Here is a 27,348-nt window from a genome sequence, read left to right as displayed (position 1 = left end):
TTGTTTTTTTTAATGCCGTAAATTAGTAAACAATTTGCAAAACTCAAAATATTTTTTATATGGAAAATGCTTTAGTTATATGATATTTCTCTTCGCGTGACAAAAAAAATTCGAATTTTATGCATATACTAAGTAAATGTAGTCGACATACATTTTTAGCGTATTCACGACGAAGCACCGAAGCAGCAAAATTCTCAAAATTAAAACCGAAATAACTTTTTCTGAACTAGAGGGCGCTCATAACAAGAACGCGAGCCGGTATTTTACATACGTTTTCCTCCCGCTCCCACCCACTGGGCGTCTCACGCTCTCTGACTACGGATGCAGCCGTAAGAGGAGCCTCAATACAACTCCCCTTCCCTTAATCCTCCTTGTTTGGTGCAACCGTTTCTTAAAAGGTGGCCTAAATATGAGTGCTCCTTCCTAAAGAGCACTAAACCGAGAATTTAAAATTTTTATCTCAGACATTGCAAAGTCCTTTCCCTTGGATGAAAAATATACCTGGGAAGAAGGCACTCCTGATCCTATTGATAGAATGCGAAAAGGCCGATATAAAAATGTAATTTATTGTAAAAATATGAAAAATTTAAAAGATAGTGCTTTAAAACTATTTAATTTCACTGAGGATGACATTAAAATTAACTACAGAAGCTTCGTATTTGTATTAAAAATTCGGTGGATAAAAAGGAATTTAACTCGATCCATTTCTTGTTAAATTCGGTTTCTGTAGTAAATGGATTGTGCTGAATTGGTAAACTAATAAACTGTTGTAAATTGACCGGTTTTCCTAGTGTTCATTCCATTTTCATTAACAAGCTAAAAACATCAACATAAACTTGTGGTATAAATTTGAAATCAAAATGAACGTTTTTAAAACAGACAACTACAGCCATAGTAATTTGTTTTCCTTAGATAATAATTTAAGAAATGTAATTCTGCACTATGACTTTGGTTTGATAATAATCTTTTGAATTTCGACGTTGTAAACACCTGCCACTGAGTATCTAGAGTTTTCAAGCCTAAGCCTCCCTCGTCTACTGTCCGCGTGACTACATCTTTACTCGACCAATGTTGGTCAGAGTCCCAAATATAAGTTAAACACGTTTTAAGTACCGTTTCTGAAATTTTGGTTGGACGTTTTAAAAGCGATAAATGATAATAGTATTTACTAATTTCTTGGTTACACAACTGCGTGCGGGCTTTAAAGGACAAGCGAGGCTTTAAATCGGTTACCGGTATAGCTATTTAGCCTGTCGGTAAATTCTGTTTGAAGGTCATCATAAAAATTGTCTTGCCAAATATTGTCAATATTATATTACATTATTTTATATTATTTTATTAAGCAATTATGAAAACATCTAGAAAAGTATTTTCCTATTGTAGTCTAAATCGACACTTTTAAAAATAATTATTTCACGTGAATAAAACTTATACGTTCTAATTTGATATCTCGGATAAAAGACAAATATTTATGGTAAATTAGGTTAAAGAAGGTAATTATTTTAATTTTAATCTTTTAATTCAGTTTACTATGAGCCAGGTAATTGTATCTGCAGATGGTAAAAAAATCGGTTGATCTGATTTTGATACAATCAGCCTTTCACTTTACATATAGCCACGTAGCGGCGAACTCGAGAAACTCATAACTGCTGGATTTTCATGGGCTAAACGGGTGCTTTTTTATTTATCAACTGCTTAGCAAACCAAAATATCGCAGTTTGTGTACTTCTAACATTAGCCGCTAGGTGGATCTACAGACCACCAATTGCTTTTGCTAGCACTACTTTTAAGCTAATAACAGTGGCATAATAAAATACGAATACTTCTTTCTGAGTTATATATTATATTCTTTTGCCGTAACTTAATATTTCAAATGAGATAGCGACTCAAAAAGCCAAACCAACGTTGTATAAAACGTTAGTAAAAACACAGCACCCCACACAAGGAGAACGCAACCCGTCAAAAGTCGTTGATTTTCTTGTGTACAGTTTTCATTGTTTAGACGCTTTAGCGCCTGCTGCCGTCGGAAGGGGGAAATTGCGAAACTATCTTCCCCCCGCCCGTAAAACGTTCAGCGTAAAGGCTCGTCCAATGAAATTAGTACACAACTCTGCGTTAACGTGTTTAAAGGCTAGCTGCGTTCTCCTTGTGTTTGTTGCTCCTATAGGTAACAAGTAGAAACAGAGTTGCCAAATGCGAACTCGACGCTCCGATCGAAGTAAGGCAAGAAAAGAATGAAGAACTTTGCCGCCCAAATCCTTTTGATCCATGCCGGCGCCTTGCCGCCAAACAGAAAGAAGAATCCGCTCTATCCAGTTCCGATACTTCTCTTGGCATCATCCCCACATCCCTGCCTCTCGCAATCCCTCTAACCCGCCCCCGTCAGCTATATCAAAAGTAACATCGCAACAATAAGTTCGTCACGCTCGATTCGAATGTCTAAGAATAATAATTAAACCCCACTGGTTTAAGGGGTTTTCCCCGAGATCTTCGGTTTCCCCTTCCATAAAAACTTGTTGAGGTTAACGGTAATAGTTAGTGTAGGGAGCTGTTGGCTCGCGTGGCTTGCAGGGCTTGCCACCACCCTCCTACGCATTGTAACCCGGCCACCTGAATTAAAGGCTTTAAAAGTCGCTCGATGACTTAGGCTTAGGGTGGTGCCTTGGGTATTAGCCGAGCTGATTATTATAATAATTTACAGCGCAAACCACAGCACGTAACAAATCTTTAGCAGTGCCTCGTCAATCTATCTGTTATCACGACCGTAAGCTATCGCTACGCCCTCTTTTGGTTGTCGTAAAAATCTAGATAGGTAGCTTATTAGCAGACGTTAATATTTGCGTTATATTTTAATTTTACAATGTTTTGTATTTCCTCCGTGGTACGTCGTCCAGATTTAAACATTTTAATATAATTTGAAAATAGCAAACGCTAGGGGTCACTACAGTAATCAGGTGTGCAAATCGTAGGGTATCTTGAGACATCCTTTAAAACAACAGTCGGCTCTATCATTGCCACCTGTATTATGATAAGGCCCTTGTTATTGGAGATGGCAATGAATCTATGCGATTCTTTGAAAGAAACGACATTATTGGAGAGCGTGGTGCCATCTATTAATGGATAGAAAGCTGAAATTAAAAAAAAAACGAAACAATAACGTCGTCAGAAAACCATTTTAGAGTATTATACTTACACTGCTTAGTGGACTTTAGCCTAATTTATATATCCCATATACAATTTTGTTAAAAATTACTATAATTTAAGTTATCGTCAAATTTACAAACGAGCGAGGGGTGTTTATATGTCCGGCATTTTGGGTCAAAATGTAGCGTAAGCATCTGGTTTTGATTTCGACGCTAGCGACATCTGTTGAAAAAAAGAGCTATTTCACGTCGAGCCGACGCTTAAGAAAATCTATGGAAATCACCAAAATATTTGGAAAAATCACTGGCATTCACAGAAACATTGTAATAAATCAATGGAAATAAGAGAGCTTCTTTCTAAAATCGGCCATCAGGTGTAAACACGTATTTAAAGTGACTCGGAAGACGATATATCATAGGAGCTACCTCGGAACTTTGCGTGGCGCCACCTAGAATCCTTTCAATCTCGAAGTATGACCAAGAACTATTTATTTATATTTAGGCTGTTTTATAAAGCATGAGAGAGATTTCAAGCAACGCTAAAAATCGTCTCAGTATTATCCCTAAATATAAATAAATACCTGTCGCAACTAAATCAGACTTTTCATACTTCAAGGGTTTCTTATCGACTTCTGGGTTTAGTAAGTATAGTCGAGACAAAAATCGTTAAAAACTAAATTTTCTAGGCCCAAGGATTGCCCGTCAAAGTAAAAGGGAAATTCAGCTGGTCTAGGGCGGACTGGCGGCGTCAGAAGACAGGGCACGTATTAGGCCTTTGAGCTATCGCATTATCCAGGGCCGATAAACTAATAACTACATAGATGAAGTTGGAAGGATGGGAAGAGGGGGAGGATGAGAGGCCAAGGCTTACGCGCGTGGAAATAACAAACAGAAGATCGGAAGATATTAATTATGAATCGAAGGTGATATTTCCCGCGAGTTGAGCTCCCCCGTCTCAATCCGCTCGGACAGCCGAGGCCCAGCTTGCCGATATTTCGAGATTTTCCGAACAACGAAAGTCAAAGCTGGCTTCCTATGTCATCAATACGGTTTACTCGTAGGTGGACTGACACTGTTTATTTCGGGTATTAGACAATGAAGAAAGTTGCGGATTTATCAGGAGCAGGAAGCCTTATATCGAGCCTGTCAATGTGAAGATTTATGTCATTTTTGGATCAGTTAATGTGCCATTTGAGTTTTTGCTAAAATAGTTCTGTTTTTGGAGATGAAACAACGATATTTATACTCAAATTTGTGGTGATACATTTTGGGATAAAGCATCTAGTTATTGTGGTAATAAATATTAAACTTTACGTACCAACTCAAAATGATACATTTTGACAATTTTTAAATTATTTATTTCACGAGATTGGTGAATGATAAATGGTTATTAATTGAAACCTGTTTTTGGGCACAATTCCAATTCAAACCCTTAATTATTTCATAATAATTATTTGAAATACTAATTTTAAGTAAAAAAAATTAAGCCATATCTTTTGATTAAAACAGAATATCAACTTAAATTAATAGGTTTCATCTTTAGTAAAAATAATTTATACATTATAACATTTATAATTATTGTAATATTTATAAAATGTAAAGACTAATTTAAACATTTTAACATTTTATCATTATTCTTATAATTATAAAATATTTTTTTTGAAGAAAATGAGAAATAAATTATTTCTAAATGTCGAAATTTATTGTTTTTATAAATTTAATATTGAAAAACTGCTATGGCAAAAAAATAAAATATTCTTATTTATGTGTATTATTTGGGTATTAAAATTGAACATTGTCTAAACTTTATAATCTGATAATTGTCTAAACTTTATAATCTGATAATTGTCTAAACTTTATAATCTGATAATTGTCTAAACTTTTTAATCTGATAATTGTCTAAACTTTATAATCTGATAATTGTTTAAACTTTATAATCCGACAATTGTCTAAACTTTATAATCTGTTAATTGTCTAAACTTTATAATCTGATAATTGTCTAAACTTTATGAACTGTTAATTGTCTTAACTTTATAATTTGCTAATTATCCAAACTTTATAATCTGTTAATTGTCTAAACTTTACGATCCGATAATTGTTTAAACTTTATAATCCGACAATTGTCTAAACTTTATAATCTGTTAATTGAATAAATTTTCTAATCTGACATTTAGCCCAAATTCTATTTTGATAATTATCAAGAATAGTTGATTTTATAAAATAAAAAGTGGTCTCGCCCAACTTGTTAAAATGTTGCTCTTACGTCACAAGACACAGCTTTATTAGTGTATTCTTCGCACGAGCGATTTGCACGCGAGCTAGAAAAAGCTATATTCCTCTGGCGACTGTAGCGCGCGCTCGTAGACTTGTGAAAGTAAGAGGCTGTGACGTAAGAGAAACATTTAAACAAGAAGGCCACGGTACTTGATAAAAAGAACTATTGTCTAGTCCAACATTTTCTTGTACGAACTGATACTATAAATTGTTATAATATCCAATAACAGTATCCCTTTTATAAGCTGAAACCTTCCAAAGAACGCGTGTTAAAAACACTCGGCGCATTGTAACTAGTCCGTCGAAAAAAGGCGTTCATTTCAGACAACTGTCTGGCTAATAGTACGGGTAATCCATCGTAGCCTCCCAAACTTCTGTTTTCACATAAAAGTAGAGAGAATGGATTTGAAGCCTCATATTTTCTTTGATCCGTCAATGCCTTGGCGTCCGATTCTTTGGCTTCGAACAATGCAGATATGTCGGCGAGAGAGAACGCCTCGTTTCGGACACACACCAATGGCCGGCTCCGCGTGAAATCTTCATTGTGTGGTTAAGACTATTTTTGATCACTGGACGCGCTGACCACAGAATGGGCGCGTCAGAACCACGTCTCCACGCGAGCGTGGTTTTCCCGCTGAGCTCTTTGTTTATCGAAGACCAGTAGATTAATTTTCCCAGATGGTCTGACTCGGGTCAGCTTTTTTCTCCCAACGCGTTGGAAGATTATTTTCCAACAAATTATTATTTTGCTCGCGTGCTTCGTTGAGAGATGGTGCCGATAACTTTCCGCGATTTGGTGTGTGTATAGACGCAGAATGTATTTATTTATACTTAAGGGAGAATGGATCTGTTGGCCAGAGCTTTAGCGTCTCTCCCACACGGTCTGCCAGTGCTAGGCCCCTCCCCTTAAACCTAGATCAAGTGGAGTGGCGGAATGGTTACTGGAATACCGAGTGTGCAAAGGTTTTCAATTACCGAGTGGAAGCGATTGAAACACGTTAAAGTGACGTTTCTCCTTCCCCTATCACGTACCAGGCCAGAATCAAATCACGATGCCCGCGTATCGAATGATCATGGTCATCCTCCCCAACTATAAATCCATAAATACATTCTTGAAATAACTAAATGTACTATATAAGCATTGTCTATTTCTTGCAGATAATGATTCATCTCCCGATGTTTCTACCAAGTGCTATTTGATTTTCGTGGACTGAAAAATTAATAAAAAATACGTGAGGCTATGATGTTCTATGAACTATATATAAGAGCAGAAAAATAAGGCTCTTTAAGAAGTTAATATCCGTTCGCTGTAATTTTTACATTTTAATGTACATCGTCACTCGTAAATCTTTGTATGTCACACTGATTACTGATTTTCTGAAAACATTCCGGGATTTCCACTAGTTCCGACAGTGATTTCTTACCATTTCTCAGTGGTTTTCAGTGATTTCTTAAAATTTATCGGTGATTTACAGTGATTTCTTACAATTTCTCAGTGTTTCTCAGTGATTTCTTACAATTTATCGGTGATTTACAGTGATTTCTTACAATTTCTCAGTGGTTCTCAGTGATTTCTTACAATTTATCGGTGATTTACAGTGATTTCTTACAATTTCTCAGTGGATTTCAGTGATTTCTTACAATTTATCGGTGATTTACAGTGATTTATTACTATTTCTCAGTGGTTCTCAGTGATTTCTTACAATTTATCGGTGATTTCCCAAAGATTTCTTTCAATTTCTCAGTGGTTTTCAGTGATTTCTTACAATTAATCGGTGATTTACAGTGATTTCTTACAATTTCTCAGTGGTTCTCAGTGATTTCTTACAATTCCTCGGTGATTTACAGAGATTTATTACAATTGCTCGGTGATTTCCCAGTGATTTTCTTGGACGATTTCCCGTGTTTACATCTACTTCTTCGAATACGTTTAACTTTAATCTTTACTATTTAACAAGACTTATTTACACTTTTTACTGCTTCCAAGGGTCAACTGATCATCTTAATGTCCAGATACCTGAAGAAAATCAATTAGTCAGATCAGGTTAATCATTTATAAACCACTTACCCAGTAAACTGATTTCAAACCAAGTAACTGATCTGAACTGATCTGTTCTAGTTCATCTGACCAGATTATGTTCGTTGAAAATATATCTCACTTACACGTTTAGTATACATATAAACGCATATTGAAGTAAGCAGAATTTAAAATTTAGAAAGCAATTCAATCGGAGGATTTGTAAAATCGATAACTGTGAGGCATCTGAAATTTGATGTGTCTGTTAACAATGAATACAAATTAATTTCGAGCATTTATGATTTTGTCAAAAGTCAACTGAGCGGATATAAAATCTGAGCGTATAAGCAGGTAGTCTGATAACCGATTGAAATTAACTATATTCTCTGTTCAGATAATGCAACTGTTTTTCTCTGAATCGGTTGTAAGCACTCAATTTAAGAGATGTTAGTAGTAAAAATATATTATTATTTACAATTAAAGACTGGCGTCTGGTAAAGATGATTTGGCGACAGACATTAGCTCTCTAAATTTGAACCAAGCAAGATATTGCTGACTTAAGATATAATATATATATAATTTATACAATCAGCGATTTTATTCTGATCAATTATAATTTTATCGTTCATCATGACCTAATTAAGGTCAGTCGTAGGAATAGACCTTTTAAATAGACGTACTAAAAACCAAATGACGAACCATTAGGCCACCCTTTTGCCGTTCTGCCTATACAAGATTTTCGTTTCCAGCTTAATTTCGCCAAAAAAAAAGCGATTCAACAATTACATACCGAATTAACTTGGTAGTTTCCACTTGAAATTTTTCTATGTATCTCCCGCTTTGTATGTAAATACGAGGTGAAGTAAGGAAAAACATAACGACCATCTAAAAATAAAAGTGCCGTCCCTTTTAAGCCGGTTAATCTCAAAGACAGGAGATGTTGGGTGGATAATGAAGCCCGGCTCGCTTTTAGAAGATTGGATGGGGCGAGCGGGGTTTAATTTGGTCGCCAAACTTTTAAAAATCAACGCGCTATTTTGAAGGTGAGCGTCTTTGCTAAGCCTGGGACGTATTTACGGAAATATGTCTGAGCACGTTGATTTCTATTCAAATAAGGTAATTTTAAACGCAAATTTGTCGCTAAATATGAATATGCAAATTTTATAACTGTCTAGACCAAATTGATGTTTTTTCTACGTCACTAGCTATAGAAGACAGAGAGCATGAGCTGAAGTCGACCAAGGTCCGTAGAAAATTTTTAGACTATATAAGGTTACCTATAAAAACAAGTTTTGGTTTTGATCACGTGATTAAGAGTAGACGATCGTGACGTCACTGGACCGCTTGATTATTTTTGTTATGCAGTGAACTGTGAGGCCACTGAACGTAGGCTAGGTTTAAGGTTTGTATTGATTTTATCTTACCGAAATTAATTTATTATTTTAAACAATTAATTTTTAGTTTTTTTTTAGAAAATGCCAGGAGCTAGGTGTTCCGTTGGGATTTGTCATAATTATAATGACAAAACAAAGCTTAGTGAAGAAACGAAACATATAAGCTACCACAAATTTCCCCAAGATCCAAAATTAAGTAAGACTTGGAAAAATCTTTGTTACAGGAATGACAATTTTAATATCAACAACAACTCACGAGTGTGTTCAGAACATTTTCTTGAAGATTATTTTATGCATGACTTAAAATATAAACTTCTTGGAGAGACTTCAAAGCGTATTCTCAAAAAAGATGCTATCCCGTCCATTAATCTGAAAAAATGTACCAAAGAAAACCAACAATGTAGTGCTATAAATTATACCGTAAATGAAGCTAGAAATCAAAGGTGTGAGTCACGTGACAATAAGAAGACAGTAAAAGCACTACTGGAAAGCAGTTATTCTAGTCAAACAAACAGATCTATGAATCCACTCCCAGAAAATACTTGTAATATAGCAACATCAAGTTTGAAAACTTCAATGATTAGTACACCTAAAACTCACCGACCTATGAAGTCCTTGATTAATGCTAATAAAATTTCACCAATTAACAAGTCTGCGAGTGCAACTAGCACCTTGAATCAATCATTCTTATGCCCTGACACATCACTTCTGGAAAGGACTGATATTGGCAGCCAGTCATTTATAGATTCCGGATTTCATGATTTAGATCTATCAACTACAGATTTACATCTTAATAACTTGATAAAAGAAAAGAGAGATATTGAAAACCACTACTCCATTGTCAGAAAACAACTTCTTTTTGCGGAGAAAAAAATTCAAGATCAAAATGTTACAATTGCCCAGCAGTCCATTGCCATTAATTCGATGAAAAGGGAAGTGAAGTGTTTGAAAAAACAGAGAACTTTGTCTACTATTTCCAAGAGGAAGAAAGATTTAATGTTACCAAAGTTCCAAGCTATTTTTACGAAAAACCAAATTGAGATTATTATGGGAAATAAAAAAGGGCTCGTTGGACTAATGAAGAAATATCAAGAGCTTTTACACTCCGCTACTTCAGCAAACGCTCCTACCTCCTATTTATATTTGAGAAATGAATTGAAATACCCTTTACCAGGAATTTCTACCCTGCAGAAATACGCTTCCCAAATTGATGTTACTCAAGGTGTATTGAAAGCTGTTCTGAAAATAATATATGTAGCTGGTCAAAAGATGTCGGATCTGGAAAGGTTAACAGTGCTTAGCTTCGATGAAGTTAAAATAAAATCATGCTACGAGTATGACACTAAGAGAGATAAAGTTGTTGGTCCACATTCGCAACTACAAGTTGTCATGGTCAGAGGTCTGGTGGGAAATTGGAAACAACCGATTTATTTTGAGTTCGATCAGAAGATGACTAAAAAAAATATATTTGAACTAATCACTGAACTTCACTCCATTAATTATCGTGTCATTGCCTGTGTCTCAGATATGGGTGGAGGTAATCAAGGTCTTTGGAAGGAACTTGGTGTATCTTATTCCAGAACATCAATATTTACTCCAGAATCTATTACACCTGAATCAAAAATTTTCTTCTTTGCAGACGCACCACATCTACTAAAACTACTACGAAACTGGCTTTTAGATTTAGGTTTTGAGCTTATTGATGGAGAAATTGTGAACATTGAACCGATAAAAGCACTACTTGAAATGGATTCAAATGAACTAAAGGCGTGTCATCGTGTCAAGGCACAACATATACTTTGCAAGAAAACCGAACGTCAAAATGTCCGATTGGCAGCCGAGCTTATTTCCCATTCTATCGCTTCTGCTTTACGTCATTTCAAGCCTGGAGACAATGATCAACTTGCTCTGGATACTGCTGATTTCATTGACGTCGTTAATGATTGGTTTGACATATTGAATAGTCGAGTGAAGAATGTGCCCGATTGTCCCAAAAAAAGTGCATATGGAACTAATTTAAGTATACAATACCAATGTCTAGAAGAAATGTAACATCTTGCTTCAAGTATGTCATGTAAAGGTAAAAAAGGAATGCAAGTATTTCAGAAAGGTATAATTATGACTTCAAGATCTCTCCAGTCTCTCTATAGGGAGCTTGAACGGGAATTTGGCATTGAATATATACTAAGCTATCGTTTAAATCAGGATCTTCTGGAAAATTACTTCTCACAGCTCCGAAGTAGAGGTGGTCTTGATGACCACCCTACTGCTCTCAATGCCATTTACAGAATGAGAGTTGTTATGCTGGGAAAAAATCCTGGAATGGTGCAAAAAAATTCAAATACAAAATCCGAAGGTTCTGAACAATTCGTGACCGCAGAGCTGGTACGCGAATTTGGAGAAAATTCTAATTATATCAGTATTAATAACGCAGAAGATACATATGTAGTGGCTCAAGTTTTACGTTCTTTAGATGTGCACATTGAAAATCTTTGCGAACATAACGAAGATCAAACTCTAGAATTAATTGACCAAACATCATTATCAAATACTAAAAAGGAGGTTTCAGGAAAAAAATTGGATTTATTAACAACAGAAAAAGTTGGACATGAATTTATTTCAGGGTGGCTTGCAAAAAAGCTCAAGATCAAATACCCACAACTTGTGAAAGAAGAAGCTCAAGAGAAAGATGTTGATCATTCATATTGTAAAGAAATTCCATCGTGGATTAGTCAGCTTTCCTATGGAGGCTTAACAGAGCCATCATCATATTTCTTAAGCTATGCTGAAAAAATTGAAAGCGTTTTCAGAAATTTTCATGGAGACACTATAAATAAAACAGACCAGGTGATTGAAATATTAACTAAGAAATTTCATGTTACCAGGTGCTATGTAAAAGTCCGAACCTTTATTAGAATAAAATTTTTGAATGAAAAATTAGAAGAAGCTAAAGCCAAGAAGTACTCCAAAGCACCTAGCTTTGAAGAAGAAAGTACTACAGTCAGAAAGAAGCGTAAAAAAATGCAGAAACTTTTAAAATAGTGAAATTTTCTCTTGTGATTTTAAATACTAAGTGTCTATTTTGGCCCGCTTTTCAGGCCTTTTAAATATTATCTTCCAAGTACCTGATTTTTATTGATGCTGTTCCTATTAAGCTATGATATTCGGTGATATGTTAAAATGAAAATTTTAATTCAAACGAGGTATTTCAAGGAAATAAATAAGGTTATTTTAATGATGGTTTTCAATATACCTGAATACAGAATAGTCATATTGTATAGAGTAGTTTAATACTAAGGCTTAGGATTGAAACAGTTTTAAGTGTTCATTAATAATAATATAACCTATATTAGTAAATACCATATGTAAAATAAAAATTTATATACATTAAATTTATAATTTAGAAATAATACATACAAATGAAATATAAAAGATCAAATTAACTCATAGAAATGAGCTAGATAATGGTATTTTACATGTGTTGTTAAAGCGTCATCTGCTTTAAAGGGGTCCAGTGACGTCAGGTTTTTCAAATTTTCAATAGCCAATGACATTTACTCTAAGCTAATATTTCCTCTTGGAAGTCGACAGTGTTTTTCAAATTTGAAATCCACGCGCGAAAATCGCGTGCCAATAATGTACTAAATTTAATTTATTTTATTTCTTATCGTTTTATTTTATGGAAACAACTATGGCGTAGGAGATTTGCTTCAAATTTTAACCCGCAGTGCTTCCAGCCATTTATCAGATCATGGCGAACTTTGATCTCTCGCGCTACCGCGGCCAACCCATTCGTCGCAATTCCGTGAGCAACGATTTTCCCCCTATAAACTGTACTATAACCTGTAGGAGTTCAGCGCCACGCTCGTTTTTATATTGGTTTCAATGCAATAATAATAATAATCCGCTAGGGCCGCTCAAACCATACAGATATCTTTTGCTCATAGGTTAACGTAGAAACTTCAACGAATGGGTTGGCCGCAGTAGTGCGAACAGCGCGTGATCAAAGTTGGCCGTGATCAGATAAACGTGGCGTTATCTGAGCCGAGTATATATTTTCGATAAATCAGATACCAAATTATCCGCATATATGCTCAGATTTTATCAGATCGCTTGGTACGTGTCAAAATGCATACCAGAGCAGATTCCAAGTACCTCGTAGTTATCGATTTTACATATCCATCTATTAAATTCCTTCGAAATTTTTCTTTATGTTTATTTTTATTTGCTGTACATACTTAGTAGTCAAATAAATGTTCAGCTAACTAAATCTTATGATATTAATTGTAGGGCATCCAATACCGGTAATACCAAAACCGGAAACCCGATAATGCCAGCCTGTTTTCCGTACCGAAATACCGGCATTGGACTCACGAGTCAGTTCTATTCCGATATTTCGGTATTGCATAGTGCATACAAAGAATAATTCAATTCTTTTTTTTTCCTTTTAAAATTTTATAAAGTCTTTATGCAACGTTGCAACGGGTAAAATACTTTCTGTATTGATTTTTACAATTGAGTTTTTCGTTTACCTTATCCGCCTTCTTTTAAAATTCATACAACAGTGGCATCTGATGATTTTGTGAAACGTACCAAATTAAGGATTTTCGCTACCATATTAGTTATTTTAGTTACCAAATTAATGATTTTCGCTACCATGTTAGTTATTTTAGTTACCAAATTAATGATTTTCGCTAGCATATTAGTTATTGTAGTTACCAAATTCATGATTTTTGGTACCATATTAGTTATTTTAGTTACCAAATTCATGATTTTCGCTACCATATTAGTTATTTTAGTTACCAAATTAATGATTTTCGCTACGATATCAGTTAATTTATTTACCAAATTAATGATTTTCGCTACCATATTAGTTATTTTAGTTACCAAATTAATTATTTTCACTAAGAAATAAATATCTTAGTAAAAGTATTAGTAAATACACAAATTAATTATTTTAGTTGCGAAATAGAAGTATTAGTAAATACACGAAATAATTATTTTAGTTGCGAAATAAAAGTATTAGTAAATACACAAATTATTTATTTAAAACTTTAATTAGTGAATTAATTAATTATTTATGAAATACATAAGTTTCTTTAATACATTAATTAATTTTTCTGGTTAATGAACCTTAAATATCACAAAGGTAACTCCTTCCGCAGATTCCATCGTCCGTAAGAATATAAAGTTTCATTATCTGAACCTTTAAAATTGAAAAGCAGGCCTAAATTAAACAATTACTCTTAAGCTTATCTGTGTATAGATGTCTGCTAAAGAGTTCTAAACAAAGGCCTAAATACAATCTAACAAAGACACTGGGGCCGAGTGTATACGCCAGAAGCTATTGCAGAGGATGTCATCTGAGGCGTAAACAGCGCCACCTCTTGGGAAAACGCGTCACGTAGCGATGGTATTAGGGACAACGGCGAAAGGCGGGCGACTCAAGCGGGGGCACTCGAACATAACAGCCAATTAAAATGTTTAAGGCCTCGCGTAAGGGCCGGTAAATTATGACCTCTGACCCCGCCACGATTAAAAGCCTTTGTCCCAAAAGTTCAGAGTTTAATTTTACTAACTTTATTGGATGGCTAACCGCTTACTACACTCCGTTGTACCCCCAATTTTAATTTTACACAGTCATATAGGATGAGCGAAATTTTAATTACTTGTATTGGTCAATTTAATGAGGTCCCTTAATTGAGGGATTTAATTTATTGAGAGGATTTATGGAAAAATGACCATAAATTAGTTCGTAGTTGACGCTTGGGAAGAATTATGAAAATTGGAATGTGTCAAAATGTATTATTGTTGGATTTGCGTGACAGATTAATTAGATATTATATATAATAGTTAAAAATCATTAATCATTAATTAATTGGTATTTCGGGCTTAGTTTTAAAATTTTTTTTTCTGTGTGTAGGTTGATTGTAAGGAAATTAATATTTATTTCTTGATTTATTTTAATTAAATTAATATTTATTTGTTGGTTGGTTTTAAGTAATAAAATATTTATTTCTTGTTTAATTATATAGATTTCAGTGTTAGTTTTCAGGTAATTATATAGATTTCAATGTTAGTTTTTAGGTAATAATAATATATTTCGTACATGTCGTTAGTTTTTAGGTAAAAATATATTTCGTACATGCAGTTAGTTTTTAGTAAAACTAATATATTTCGTGAAAAAATACGCGAATAAGTAGATTAGTCCATAATTAAAAGGGATAAAATAGCTAAACCCTAAACAAATTTGAAGAAATTTTGAAACTTACAAATAACTCGTACCAATAGGCCTTCGAGCAAACAAAAAGATGCGAATCTCGGATCAAATAGATCTTCGAGTTAAAAACTACATAAAAACTAAATAAACGCATTTTGAAATTTTGAATGTTTAGGCTTAGTTTCTCTTTTCGATATAACAGTCGCCAGCCAGATTTCCCGCACGCTACTGATGAGTTCCAAATAGAACGAAACCGGTCTACCGATGGAATTTCTGGCTATTTTATTTAGTTTTCATGTAGTTTTTTAATCGAAGATCTATTTGATCCGAGATTCGCGTCTTTTTGTTTGCTCGAAGGCCTATTGGTACGAGTTATTTGTAAGTTTCAAAATTTCTTCAAATTTGTTTAAGGTTTAGCTATTTTATCCCCTTTAATTATGGACTAATCTACTTATTCGCGTATTTTATCATCCTTTGCACAGTCCATAGGTGGTTTCTTCTAACTTAACTTTTAATATATTTCGTAGTTAGTTTTTGGGTAATAATAATATAGTTCATAGATAGTTTTTAGGTAATTAAAATATAAATAATAAATAGATTTTAGGTTATTAAAATATAAATCACAGACAGTTTTTAATACAAAAATCGTTACCGTGGGCATTAAAGTCGGTTCAGTACCTCTTAAAAAAGCACTTTTTATTTCTCGTCTACCCAACACCAACGAATGATTAACTAAAGATTTTATCCCACTTGATACCGAATTTAAAACGATAGAATCCATCGGATTAAAAAGCAAATAACCTGGATACGACTGCTTCCACGTAGCAGCTAACCAAGACGAATTCGAAGAATTAGCTAGGCCCAATAACTTTCCGAACCAAAATCAGATAACGAAATAACTACAGTCATGCCTTAATTATGACCGAAAACAACATAAACGATTTTTATTATAATATAAATTCCTTCGACATACCAATATAATGTACTATCGATGAATCCCTGCCCCAGCTAGTTGATTTAATCGTATAATTTGTATAACAAAAACTAAATGTGTACGCTTGTCTCCTGATTTTCTTAAAGGAAAAGTTCAGGTTGGGTAAGATTTGGATTTATTTGAAAGATAATGTTTAAATAAACTCAAAAATATCAGTCGTAAAATTGTATCTTTTTTTTATGACGAGAAATTAATTTTTAAACAAGCGAAATTTCCCCGCCAAGCGATCTGCCATTTTCTCACTTCGCTCGAGCGCTGGGGGCGCGCGGCGCTACCCCAGCCCCATTTTTGCTAATCAAGCTGTGCCATCTATAACGCGACCTAGAGGACAGTACCTAGTATAGTCTCTTGTGGTGCGAATTAAACAAGGGAGAGCGACTGAGAGATGAATCGATCCCACACGAAGGAGTTTTCCCTCCTCCTGGATGCATATATTAAACCAACCTACGGACATCGTTTCCAGTGAAATCGTACCTAGTAACTATCGATTTCAATTCGCCGTATAAAAAACATTTTCGGTTTGGACACTTTTTAAAAATTTAGTAATATCTTGCCGTTAAATGTAATTCGTCATCAGTCCTACCTTATCCAACACGTACAAAAATCTCGTATTTCCCGAGAAAATCTCAAAATATGTCGTAATTTAAGAGGTAAAAATTGCTGGCAAGTAACAATTTTCTATTTATCATATCTTTCTAAATAATAAATTGCGGTTAAAACTTTTTGGATTACTGTAATCCTTGACAAATAATACACCTAAAAAAAATAATCAAAAACCACCCTTGACAAATAATGCAGCATAAAAAATAAACAAAAACCCAAAAGTACCTATATTGTTAAAAATAGCCTTAGAATCTTCCAAACTTGCGGAACTACGCGAAGACCCGGTATCGGGCATGGTTAGCGATACGATTTGTGAAATGTTTCTTTGCTATCTGTATAGTAGCCCACCGTCATTTTAATCCTTTAATAAAAGCTTTGTTTCGGTCACCGTCATTTTAATCCCTAGACCCCACGTCTACTACCAAGGGGGGCGCATTCAACGAACGAGTTTTGGAGATTTTCCGAAACGGCTCGGAGAGAGAGAGAGTGTGACGTCATACGTGGGCGACCCATATTCTTGGGTAGCTTATTTGTATATATGGGTGTCTGTCAGAAAACAAATAATCAGGTATTAAAACAATTTTTCCTAATAATGTTTTTGAATTATATAATTATATATCATATTATATATATTATAATTATATATATAATTTTAAATTATATAATAACGTATGTAATTTAAAATATATAATTACGTTTGTAATATAATTTATATAACTAGTTCATTACGTACGTAATATAAATTATATAATTAGTTAATTACATACGTAATATAAATTATATAACTAGTTAATTACGTACGTAATATAAATTATATAAATAGTTAATTACTAATGTAATATAAATTATATAACTAGTTAATTACGTACGTAATATAAATTATATAAATAGTTAATTATTAATGTAATATAAATTATTATTACGTTTGTAATATAAATTATATAATTAGTTAATTATAAATGTAATATAAATTATTATTACGTTTGTAATATAAATTATATAATTAGTTAATTACTTATGTAATATAAATTATAATTACGTATGTAATGTATATTTATCTAATAAACTCATTATATTCTTAGCAATTATATCTTCAGTTAATATTAAAATATATATGGCGTGTGTAAAAATTTAATATAACTATAATAAATTATCAAACCTCAGATAATTAGTTTAAAATTTATGTAAGCTTATAAAACATTTCTCAAAAGTAAAGCTTTAAGAGTTTAAATCATTTTATTTAAGTACAACAATAATTTGAACAACTAGATAAATTTAACTTTAAATCAAATTACATAAAAGAAAAACCGCAATAACAACATTTTTAGAAACTCACTCTTTTTTAAAAATCATTTTGACTTTTGACTAATTTTTATCAGAACTCACAAAACATAAAACCATTAAATGCGCTGTTATAAACTTACACCAGTAACTTTTACCCACTTCAATAACATTTTAATCATCTAGACTTCATTTATAAGATATAAAATGACTAAAGACTAAACATTTTGACCCAACTTGACTCTTTTTGCTGGGTCGAAAAGTTGTCTCGTGTGAAAACACCTAAAGATAGCTTCAAGAGCAAATATTTATTTAAATAGCATAATATTTTTTATAAATTTAAGGTTATCTATTTTAACAAACTAAAATGAAAGCTTTGAGACCTTTTCAAGAATAGAGTAATAACATTCCGTATCTTTGGAAATGGTCACCATTTCGGGCACAAATTTTTTCTATAGGAAAAAGCATGGGTTACGTTCCATGATGTGGTTACTTTCTTAATTTGTATTATTTCTGGCTTTCTTATTCCCTTCGCTTCTCGTGGTACAGCTGATTCAAATAGTTCATTTGTATTATTGTCCTCACCCTAACAAAAAAAAGATATTTGATAGATTCCCCGCTGAGGTTAATGATAATAGTTAAGAGTAGCGAGATGTTGGCTTACTTGTGTGGAAGGAAAGGCTTGTCACCACCATCATACGCATTGTAACCTGGCCACTGGTAAATAAGGCATTAAATGTCGCAAGCTGACTTCGGCCTAGGGTATTAGCCTAGCTAATTATTATAATTATTCACATCTCGAAGAATACTTTTAACAAAATATTTTACAATTCATCTTTCATTAGTTAGACACTTATTTGTCATGTCATTAGTATGAGTCTTGATTAAAAATGACTCTTACATTTTTGTAACGAACATTAAGATCCTAAGGGCCGAAGGGCTTGTAAATTTTCATCTTTTCGGAAACCATGATACGATGTCCCTTTATTTTAAGTTTTCCCAATTCCATTTTTACACAGCAGCATATTTCAGGCGGGATATCACAGTAGCTATGAAAAACAATACTATATTGAACATTACAAATATGAACAAAACAAAGCATAAATTAATGTTCATACATATTAAACTAAACAGGGTTCTTTAAAACTAAAGTAGAGGTGATAGTTATTTGGGATTAGGATCGTGCATAATAGATAAAAAAATGTAATTTCACTATTTCATTTATTTCTAAAACCGTTGAAGGAAATTAAAATTTCGCAAAGTGATTTCACAGCAAAGGCTAAACTAACAAAAGTTTTATATCATTGATCAACACACCTTAATTCTTAAATTCATAATGACAGTTTAGAATAATATTATTATATTAATATAATATTATTACTTAATCCATAAATTGAAAGAAATAAAATGTACTTACCGCTAACAAACCAGAAAAACAATACAAAGAACGGCTTTTGAAGCTACAGCAGGCGGCCGCGGCAACCACGGTGCTTCAACGCGACTCGTGTAGAGCGCCCAAGTATGACGTCAGAATTTGGGAAAAAAATACTTTCTACCGCCCACTTCGAAATCCGGCTTTTGGCGTTTTTAGACAAGCGGGAATGCTCCAACCTAATAGTGTATTTTTCTCTACGAAACTTGGTCTACTACAGCAGCATATTTCGCGAATATTGTGGTCCTACTGGCGCCATTACCAGAGAGAAAGATGATGACATGGTTAATGAGATTATCAGTCTGATATCTTATCTCATTAACCATATCATCATCAGTAGTCTCTCTCTGCTCCCCCTCCCCCTTTCCTCACCCCTCATTAACCATAATCCCCAGAACGTTTTTTTTCAGCACTGTTATCTTCGTTAACCGTACAGCAATCAGTAGACTCTCTCTGCTCCCCCGTTAACCATAAACTCCAGAATCTGTATTCTCAGCGCTGTTATATTCGTTAACCAGACTGTAACAGCAAGATTCTCCCCCCTCCCCACTCCATTAACCATAAACTCCAGAATATGTATTCCCCGCAGATTATAATCGCTATATTCTCTCTGCACGCCCCCTCGCCCTGCCCCGTTAACCATAATTGTCCGTAATCAGTAGACTCTTTCTGCTCCCCCTTTTCCCCCGTTAATCAATATAATCTCCTTTGGTTTTCCTTCCAATCGCCATAATTTCCACTAGCGCTTCCATTAACCATAATTTTCATTATCTAGAATTTGTCCCCCTGCCCTCTTTGTTCACTCCGTTAACCATAATTGTTATCTCTCATACTATCGCTCCCAATAGCTAGAAATCGGCTTTTCCCCCATTCGCTATAAATCGCAGCAGTTTGCCAGAATTAGTTTTATCTCTCCGAAATAATAAATGTACCCAAAATTGGACCGCCAGCTAATTTTTTGTTAGGGGAATCTCTATGGGCGTTTAACATTACAATAAAACTAATAGGTCCCTTTTAGGGTACTTGTGGTCCGAAATGGGGTACATAGGGCCGAAAATGGTGACTTTGGTCGTTTTTAGGGTACATTTGGTCCATTTTGGTCCATTTTTGGGCACATCAGAATTTCAGTTGGAAAACGAAGAGCCGTAATTTTCTTTCACCCCTCACCCCGGATCGCTAGAATTTATCGCTATAATTCCGAAACTCTATAATTTCTTTATCGGTTCCGAACCCCTTAATTTCTAATCTATAGGCAATAAAAACAAGTTATTTAAATTTAATTTTTATTTTAGAACTTTGTTTACATGATTACGACTAATCCGATATTATATATAATCCGTTTAAATCGTAATTTATCTATATAATTGTAATTAATTCGACATTTAAAGGGTTGAAACGAACTACCTTCTGCAACTTGTATAAATAATTTAATTTAAAGTTCTAACTTACGTATTTGTAGTGTCTAACAGCAGTATCGTCTGACATACGAGGGACAGTTACAAACGTCGTCTTCTTCAGGTACAGGTGAGATGCATTTGTCAGCGACAGTAGTTGCTTTTGGCGTATGTGGAATGTCCCATTCTTGCGAGATGTACTTTTTTTCCGTTGGTGAATTATCCCTCGACGGACAGTTTGGAAAGCATCTGGCATGTTCAAGTTCTGGTACGTCTCCTGATTCCCAGTGTTCTAAGATTCCGTGGTACTTGTAACATCGTACTTCATCTCCGCGTTGAATATAGTAGAATCCAGCCTTCGCTAGTTTTTCTTTGGAAACTTGTGGATTTTTCCAGTGACGAAACGTTTCAAGTCGATACGCTTCGATTTCCATAGTTGATCTAGACAAAATATGTTCTATAGTTTCAAATGATACATTCACTAAGCCTACATGATAAACCTAAATTTATCACTAAGCCTACTAAACCAAATTTTCTCAATATGGTTAGATTTCTACGCTAATATTCTCAATATAAACGCTTTTTCAATATGCAAATTGTTTTAAATATGTCTAAAAATATAGTCTATTACAAAGAAAAAAAAATAGTTACTTACTTTACGGTTGGAAATCCTTTGTCGAGCTGTAAAAAAGATGGAACTATCCGACAGCAGGTCTTTACTCGTCAATGCGCCGAAGATAAATGACGCGTGGGAGAGTAATCAGTTCCTATCTTGTTGAGATTAATTCATCACGTGAACTAAACTTCAAATAACCCTCAAATTCTATTGGCTGTCTCTGTGTGAGATAACAGTTCTAGACACTGCATCTAATGATACCATTGACGTCATATAATTTTACCCACTTGAAAACACCCATTGTTGACGTCACATTATTAACCCAGTTTAATATCTAAAGTGGAACCCATTGTTGACGTCACATAATTAACCCACTTGAAAAAAAAACCCAATGTAGATTCCTCTCGAGAGCTTTTGATGCAATCATATGCTAGAAAACAATACAATTAATAGAAATTTACATTAAATTAGTATTAATACCATTTTGCGAACTACAGTGAAAAAAGTTACAATTTTACGGTAGAAACGTTTTCAAAATACCATTCTCATTTTAAACGCTTTTTCAATAAGCTAATTGTCTAAAATATAAAGTCTACTACAAAAACAAAATAGTAAATTACTTTCTACGCTAATCTTAGCCCTACACGACCTAATTTTGGCTTAAAAAAGCAGAATACTAAAATTCATTTTTTAACTGTAATTCAGATTCCTGCTTGGTAAGCCTAAATTTAATATACTAAGTATAATATGCCTTAAAGTTCAAATACTGTCTAATACAATAAACATTCATCAAAAATACTTACTTTGTATGTACAATGAACGCTCCAAAAGGCTGAAAATGTAACATGGAACAAGACAGAATTTCTACTCAAACCTTTCCGATTGTAGCGTCAAATAAAACAAAGATTTCGCTAAGTCAAAGTTCAGTTATCTTATCAATCGTACGCGCGCACACAGAAAAATGAACGAGTCACGTGAGAATTGGTACGTCACGAGACCCTATCAAGAATTTTGGTACTATGAAATTCTACGTGAAAAAAAATCCCATTCCTCAAAGTTCAGTTATCTTATTAAACGTGCGCGCGCACAGAAAAGTGAACGAGTAACGTGAGAATCGGTACGTCACGGGAAATAAGGGAAGTGTCATCACTTGAGCCCTTTTTTCAATATATTTAATTAAGGATTATTTCAAAGTTTAGATGGCGCCATGGTACTAAATACAGTAAGCCCAAACTAAAATATGGTAATAGTATGCAATAAAGAACGCAAAACGTATTTAAAGGCTTTATTATTATTATTTTCGATCGCGTTGGTTCTTTCACCTCTGATCTCCTAGTTTCTGCCTCTGTCTTTAGTATTTATAAATATTTTCCTATCCATAAACCATTTCCTAACTGGTGGACTTTGGTAAGACTAAAATTTTACTTATAATAATACGCTGAAATACATTTTCCAATACGTAAAAAATTAAAGCTAGACCTAAAAACCTGGAAAGTGTAAATAGCTAAAACTAAATTCCTAAGCCTAACCCATGAAAGTACATTTTCCATAAATCATATCCTAACATGAATGCATTTGTTAAGAATAAATGTTTTTTTAAATACGCTAATTAATTTCGTAAACAAGCATAAATTTTAGTTCGCCCTTCCTCCAAAATATCTAATAGAGCTAGCACATTCTCGATAAATATACATGTTCTTGGGAATAAGAGACGTTTTTTTTTATCAAAGATACGCCAAGTTTATAATTTAATTGTCATTGGTTCCATAACAAAAACCACATTGTAACGTGATAATGGCTACCCACTAGTCCCAATTCCATGTGAAACTATTTAAGTTTCTTTAAGTTCCTTTTGAGTTACAAAATAGGGTTTTAGAAATACATTTTTCCTATTTCATTAAATATAAGTGTTAAAATTAGAATTGCTTCATTAAATTATGCATTTGTACTGTAAACAATACCTGCATTTGAAATTGTATAACATAAAAACACAGTTTAAAAAAAATATATCAAGGTTTCAATTCAGTTAAAAATAATTAAATTAGATGCATTGTGTTTATATTTTTAACTTAATTGCATATTATACAATTATCTATTCATAAGTGTTAGAGACTTTATTACAATGAAATAAAACCATGTAGAAATGTATATGATATAAATTTAAGAAAACTCAAACATTCGACAGACATACCTTTTCTGTTTTAAATCAACAATTTTATTATTCTTTCTTATCATTTTTTTATACAACCATTTGATTTTATATAGATAACCTGAGGATGGCTATAATATGAACATATACCTAAAAAAATCGGGAATTAAACAAAAACAACCTCAAGTTTACTATTTTTATATTCACACGTCCTCAATTATGCTAATTTTATATTAACATTTCTACTATACATATTTCATAATTAATATTTACATAAAGAATTATTTTTTATATAAAATCGTACAATTCTATCAGAACTTAAACCGGAAGATTCAGGCATATAATTTCCAAATACACAAACTACATTTGGAGTACTAATATTTATACTCACACAATTATATTTCGTACTAATAATTTCACCATCTTTTAAACTTTCAAATACTGCCGAGTGTTCGTCGCATATTTTTGTACTTCTCAAGGTGTTAAAGAAAAAGTGGTTCACACCAGAGCAAACGTTTTTCAATTGAAAAAGCATTTCACTCCCCGAAACTGTCACTTGCTGACAATGTGTAAAATTGGGCTTACGGTATTTCAGGTAATTTAACATCCACGATTTTCCTTCATTTCCATCTTTTCCTATTACAAATATTATTTTTCGCTCTGAAAGAATTAAATGTTCCAATAAACTTTTCTGCCATGGTCTAAGTTCTATATCTTTGTTTATTCGTTTAGGGATTTTCATTTGTTCCACCCAAGCACTTGTCAAATTTCCAAAGAGATGCGATGGTAGTCCAGATCGAGCAACGGCTTCTGTGCGGACTCGCTGTTTATCAATTTCCGCTTCTACTTTGCATAAGTTTACTTTGTGAGGGTTTAGACTGCAACGTCTAATATGTCGACTCAGTTGTGATTTAAACGATTTATTGCACGTTGTACACGATGTACGTTTACATTTATGGGTTCTTAATCTATAGCTACGTATTCGTTTCTCGCAACTTGGACACTGAATATATTTGTTTCGACCCATTTGGAATATATTCAAAGGAGACAAACACGTACGTTTTACTCGAACCGTGTCTATTCATAAACTCTTCTCGAGTTTTGGGGGATCTCCGTATATACATACTCTTTCAGTTTATTTTAGTTTATTTTTAACAGCAAAATAGTGTATTAGATATTGTTTAAATTAATTTCAAGTGAAAGGGTAGTTAAACTTACCACGCATTTCCTTAACACGTAAGCTGGTTCAAAATCGTTTGATAGTTTCACTTACTTTATTTCTATTTTCAATAATGAGCTATTTTGATTTAATATAATTAATGTTAAATTCTTAATTTTTAATAGAAAAAATGTTAATTATTATCGCGTTGGGGAAGATCATACAATGTGATGGTCAAATAGCCCAGTATGGAACTGCCCGCGCCCCGATGGTACAACGCGCCCCCGTCGACGTCTGAAATGTGAAACGGGGCACCAGTGGGGCTATTTGACCATCACATTGTATGATCTTCCCCAACGCGACCATAATTAACATTTTTTCTATTAAAAATAAAGAATTTAACATTAATTATATTAAATCAAAATAGCTCATTATTGAAAATAGAAATAAAGTAAAAGAAACTATCAAACGATTTTGCACCAGCTTACGTGTTAAGGAAATGCGTGGTAAATTTAACTACCCTTTCACTTGAAATTAATTTAAAAAATATCTAATACACTATTTTGCTGTTAAAAATAAAGTAAAATAAACTGAAAGAGTTTGTTCAGAAATTGATATTAGTGTTTAACTAAAAGAAATAGCGTTTAACAAAAAATTGTCTTATATATGTTAAAAATAATAGCATGTTTCTTAAATATTTTTATTATTAATAAAAAAAATATATGTTAGATTTACAGGTATAGCGATTCACGATTAGAATTTTATTATCAATGATCGTTATCTAGTTATCTAATCTCATTGTATGCCATTTCTTATCTTGATAAGTTTACGTTTCGCGGATATTTAAAATATCAATCTGTCAAAACCCGTATAATACATAGGAACGTAGAATTTCTTAGTGCCAAAATTTCTCGATAGGGGTAGCCATTATCACGTTACAACGTGGTTCTTGTTATGGAACTAATGACAATAAGGTATAAACTTGGCTTATCTTTGATAAAAACGTCTCTTATTCCAAAGAACTTGTATATTTATCGAGAATGTACTTGCCGTTTTAGATATTTTGTAGGAAAAGGCCCTCTGAAATTTATGCTTATTTACTTAAATATTCCATTTCAATCTATCCTTAACCTAAGCAGTGTTTATCCTTTATAATTAAATATAGCATATGATGTTTTTTATATTGACAACATTCAGATTAATCCGAAGCGATGATATAAGAAAAAGTTTTTATTGGAATATCCATTTCAGAAGATCAACGCCCGTGAATGAATTAGGCTAAATTTGGAATGATGTAATGAATAAGGGAATTGTGCATAGCATAAAACTGAATTGTAGGAAGATACAAGGTTATATCAAATTAATGTGAAAAAAATGGATTGAAGGTGCGGAATAAGTAAACGTTATCTGAAACACTTAACTTGGAAGAAAATCAAAATAGGGCTGATATTATTTCTACCCTCAGAACACACATTTTATACTTTATATACGGAGATCCCCTAAAAAGGAGTACAGTTTATGAATAAACTTGGTTCGAGTAAAACGTACGTGTTTGTCTCCTTTGAATATATTCCAAATGGGTCGAAACAAATATATTCAGTGTCCAAGTTGCGAGAAACGAATACGTAGCTATAGATTAAGAACCCATAAATGTAAACGTACATCGTGTACAACGTGCAATAAATCGTTTAAATCACAACTGAGTCGACATATTAGACGTTGCAGTCTAAGCCCACACAAAGTAAACTTAGGCAAAGTAGAAGCGGAAATTGATAAACAACGAGTCCGCGCAGAAGCCGTTGCTCGATCTGGACTACCATCGCATCTCTTTGGAAATTTGACAAGTACTTGGGTGGAACAAATGAAAACCACTAAACGAATAAACAAATATATAGAACTTAGACCATGGCAAAAATGTTTATTGGAACATTTAATTCTCTCAGAGCGAAAAATAATATTTGTAATAGGAAAAGATGGAAATGAAGGAAAATCGTGGATGTTAAATTACCTGAAATACCGTAAGCCCAATTTTACACATTGTCAGCAAGTGACAGTTTCGGGGAGTGAAATGCTTTTTCAATTGAAAAACGTTTGCTCTGGTGTGAACCACTTTTTCTTTAACACCTTGAGAAGTACAAAAATATGCGACGAACACTCGGCAGTATTTGAAAGTTTAAAAGATGGTGAAATTATTAGTACGAAATATAATTGTGTGAGTATAAATATTAGTACTCCAAATGTAGTTTGTGTATTTGGAAATTATATGCCTGAATCTTCCGGTTTAAATTCTGATAGAATTGTACGATTTTATATAAAAAATAATTATTTATGTAAATATTAATTATGAAATATGTATAGTAGAAATGTTACTATAAAATTAGCATAATTGAGGACGTGTGAATATAAAAATAGTAAACTTAAGGTTGTTTTTGTTTAATTCCCGATTTTTTTAGGTATATGTTCATATTATAGCCATCCTCAGGTTATCTATATAATATCAAATGGTTGTATAAAAAAATGATAAGAAAGAATAATAAAATTGTTGATTTAAAACAGAAAAGGTATGTCTGTCGAATGTTTGAGTTTTCTTAAATTTATATTATATACATTTCTACATGGTTTAATTTCATTGTAATAAAGTCTCTAACACTTAAGAATAGATAATTGTATAA

General features: G+C 33.2%; 1 protein-coding gene across 1 annotated transcript; it reads right to left on the bottom strand.

The window, feature by feature from the left end:
- Window positions 1–20,815: 20,815 nt before the first annotated feature.
- Window positions 20,816–21,471, bottom strand: LOC149962199 (baculoviral IAP repeat-containing protein 7-B-like). The gene is made up of 2 exons (XM_090166537.1): window positions 21,408–21,471; window positions 20,816–21,193 (listed from the first exon to the last, which is right to left on the bottom strand). The coding sequence occupies exon 2, from the start codon at window positions 21,184–21,186 to the stop codon at window positions 20,821–20,823; it is 366 nt and encodes a 121-aa protein (XP_090022663.1). The 5' UTR covers window positions 21,187–21,193; window positions 21,408–21,471; the 3' UTR covers window positions 20,816–20,820.
- Between the last annotated feature and the right edge of the window lie 5,877 nt (window positions 21,472–27,348).

The sequence above is a fragment of the Leiobunum rupestre genome, chromosome 1 (genome assembly GCF_980474605.1).
Source record: "Leiobunum rupestre chromosome 1, qqLeiRupe1.1.hap1, whole genome shotgun sequence".
In the NCBI taxonomy this organism is placed as follows: domain Eukaryota; kingdom Metazoa; phylum Arthropoda; class Arachnida; order Opiliones; family Sclerosomatidae; genus Leiobunum; species Leiobunum rupestre.
Note: the sequence above shows the minus strand (reverse complement) of the source record. Positions and strands in the feature narration are given on the sequence as shown.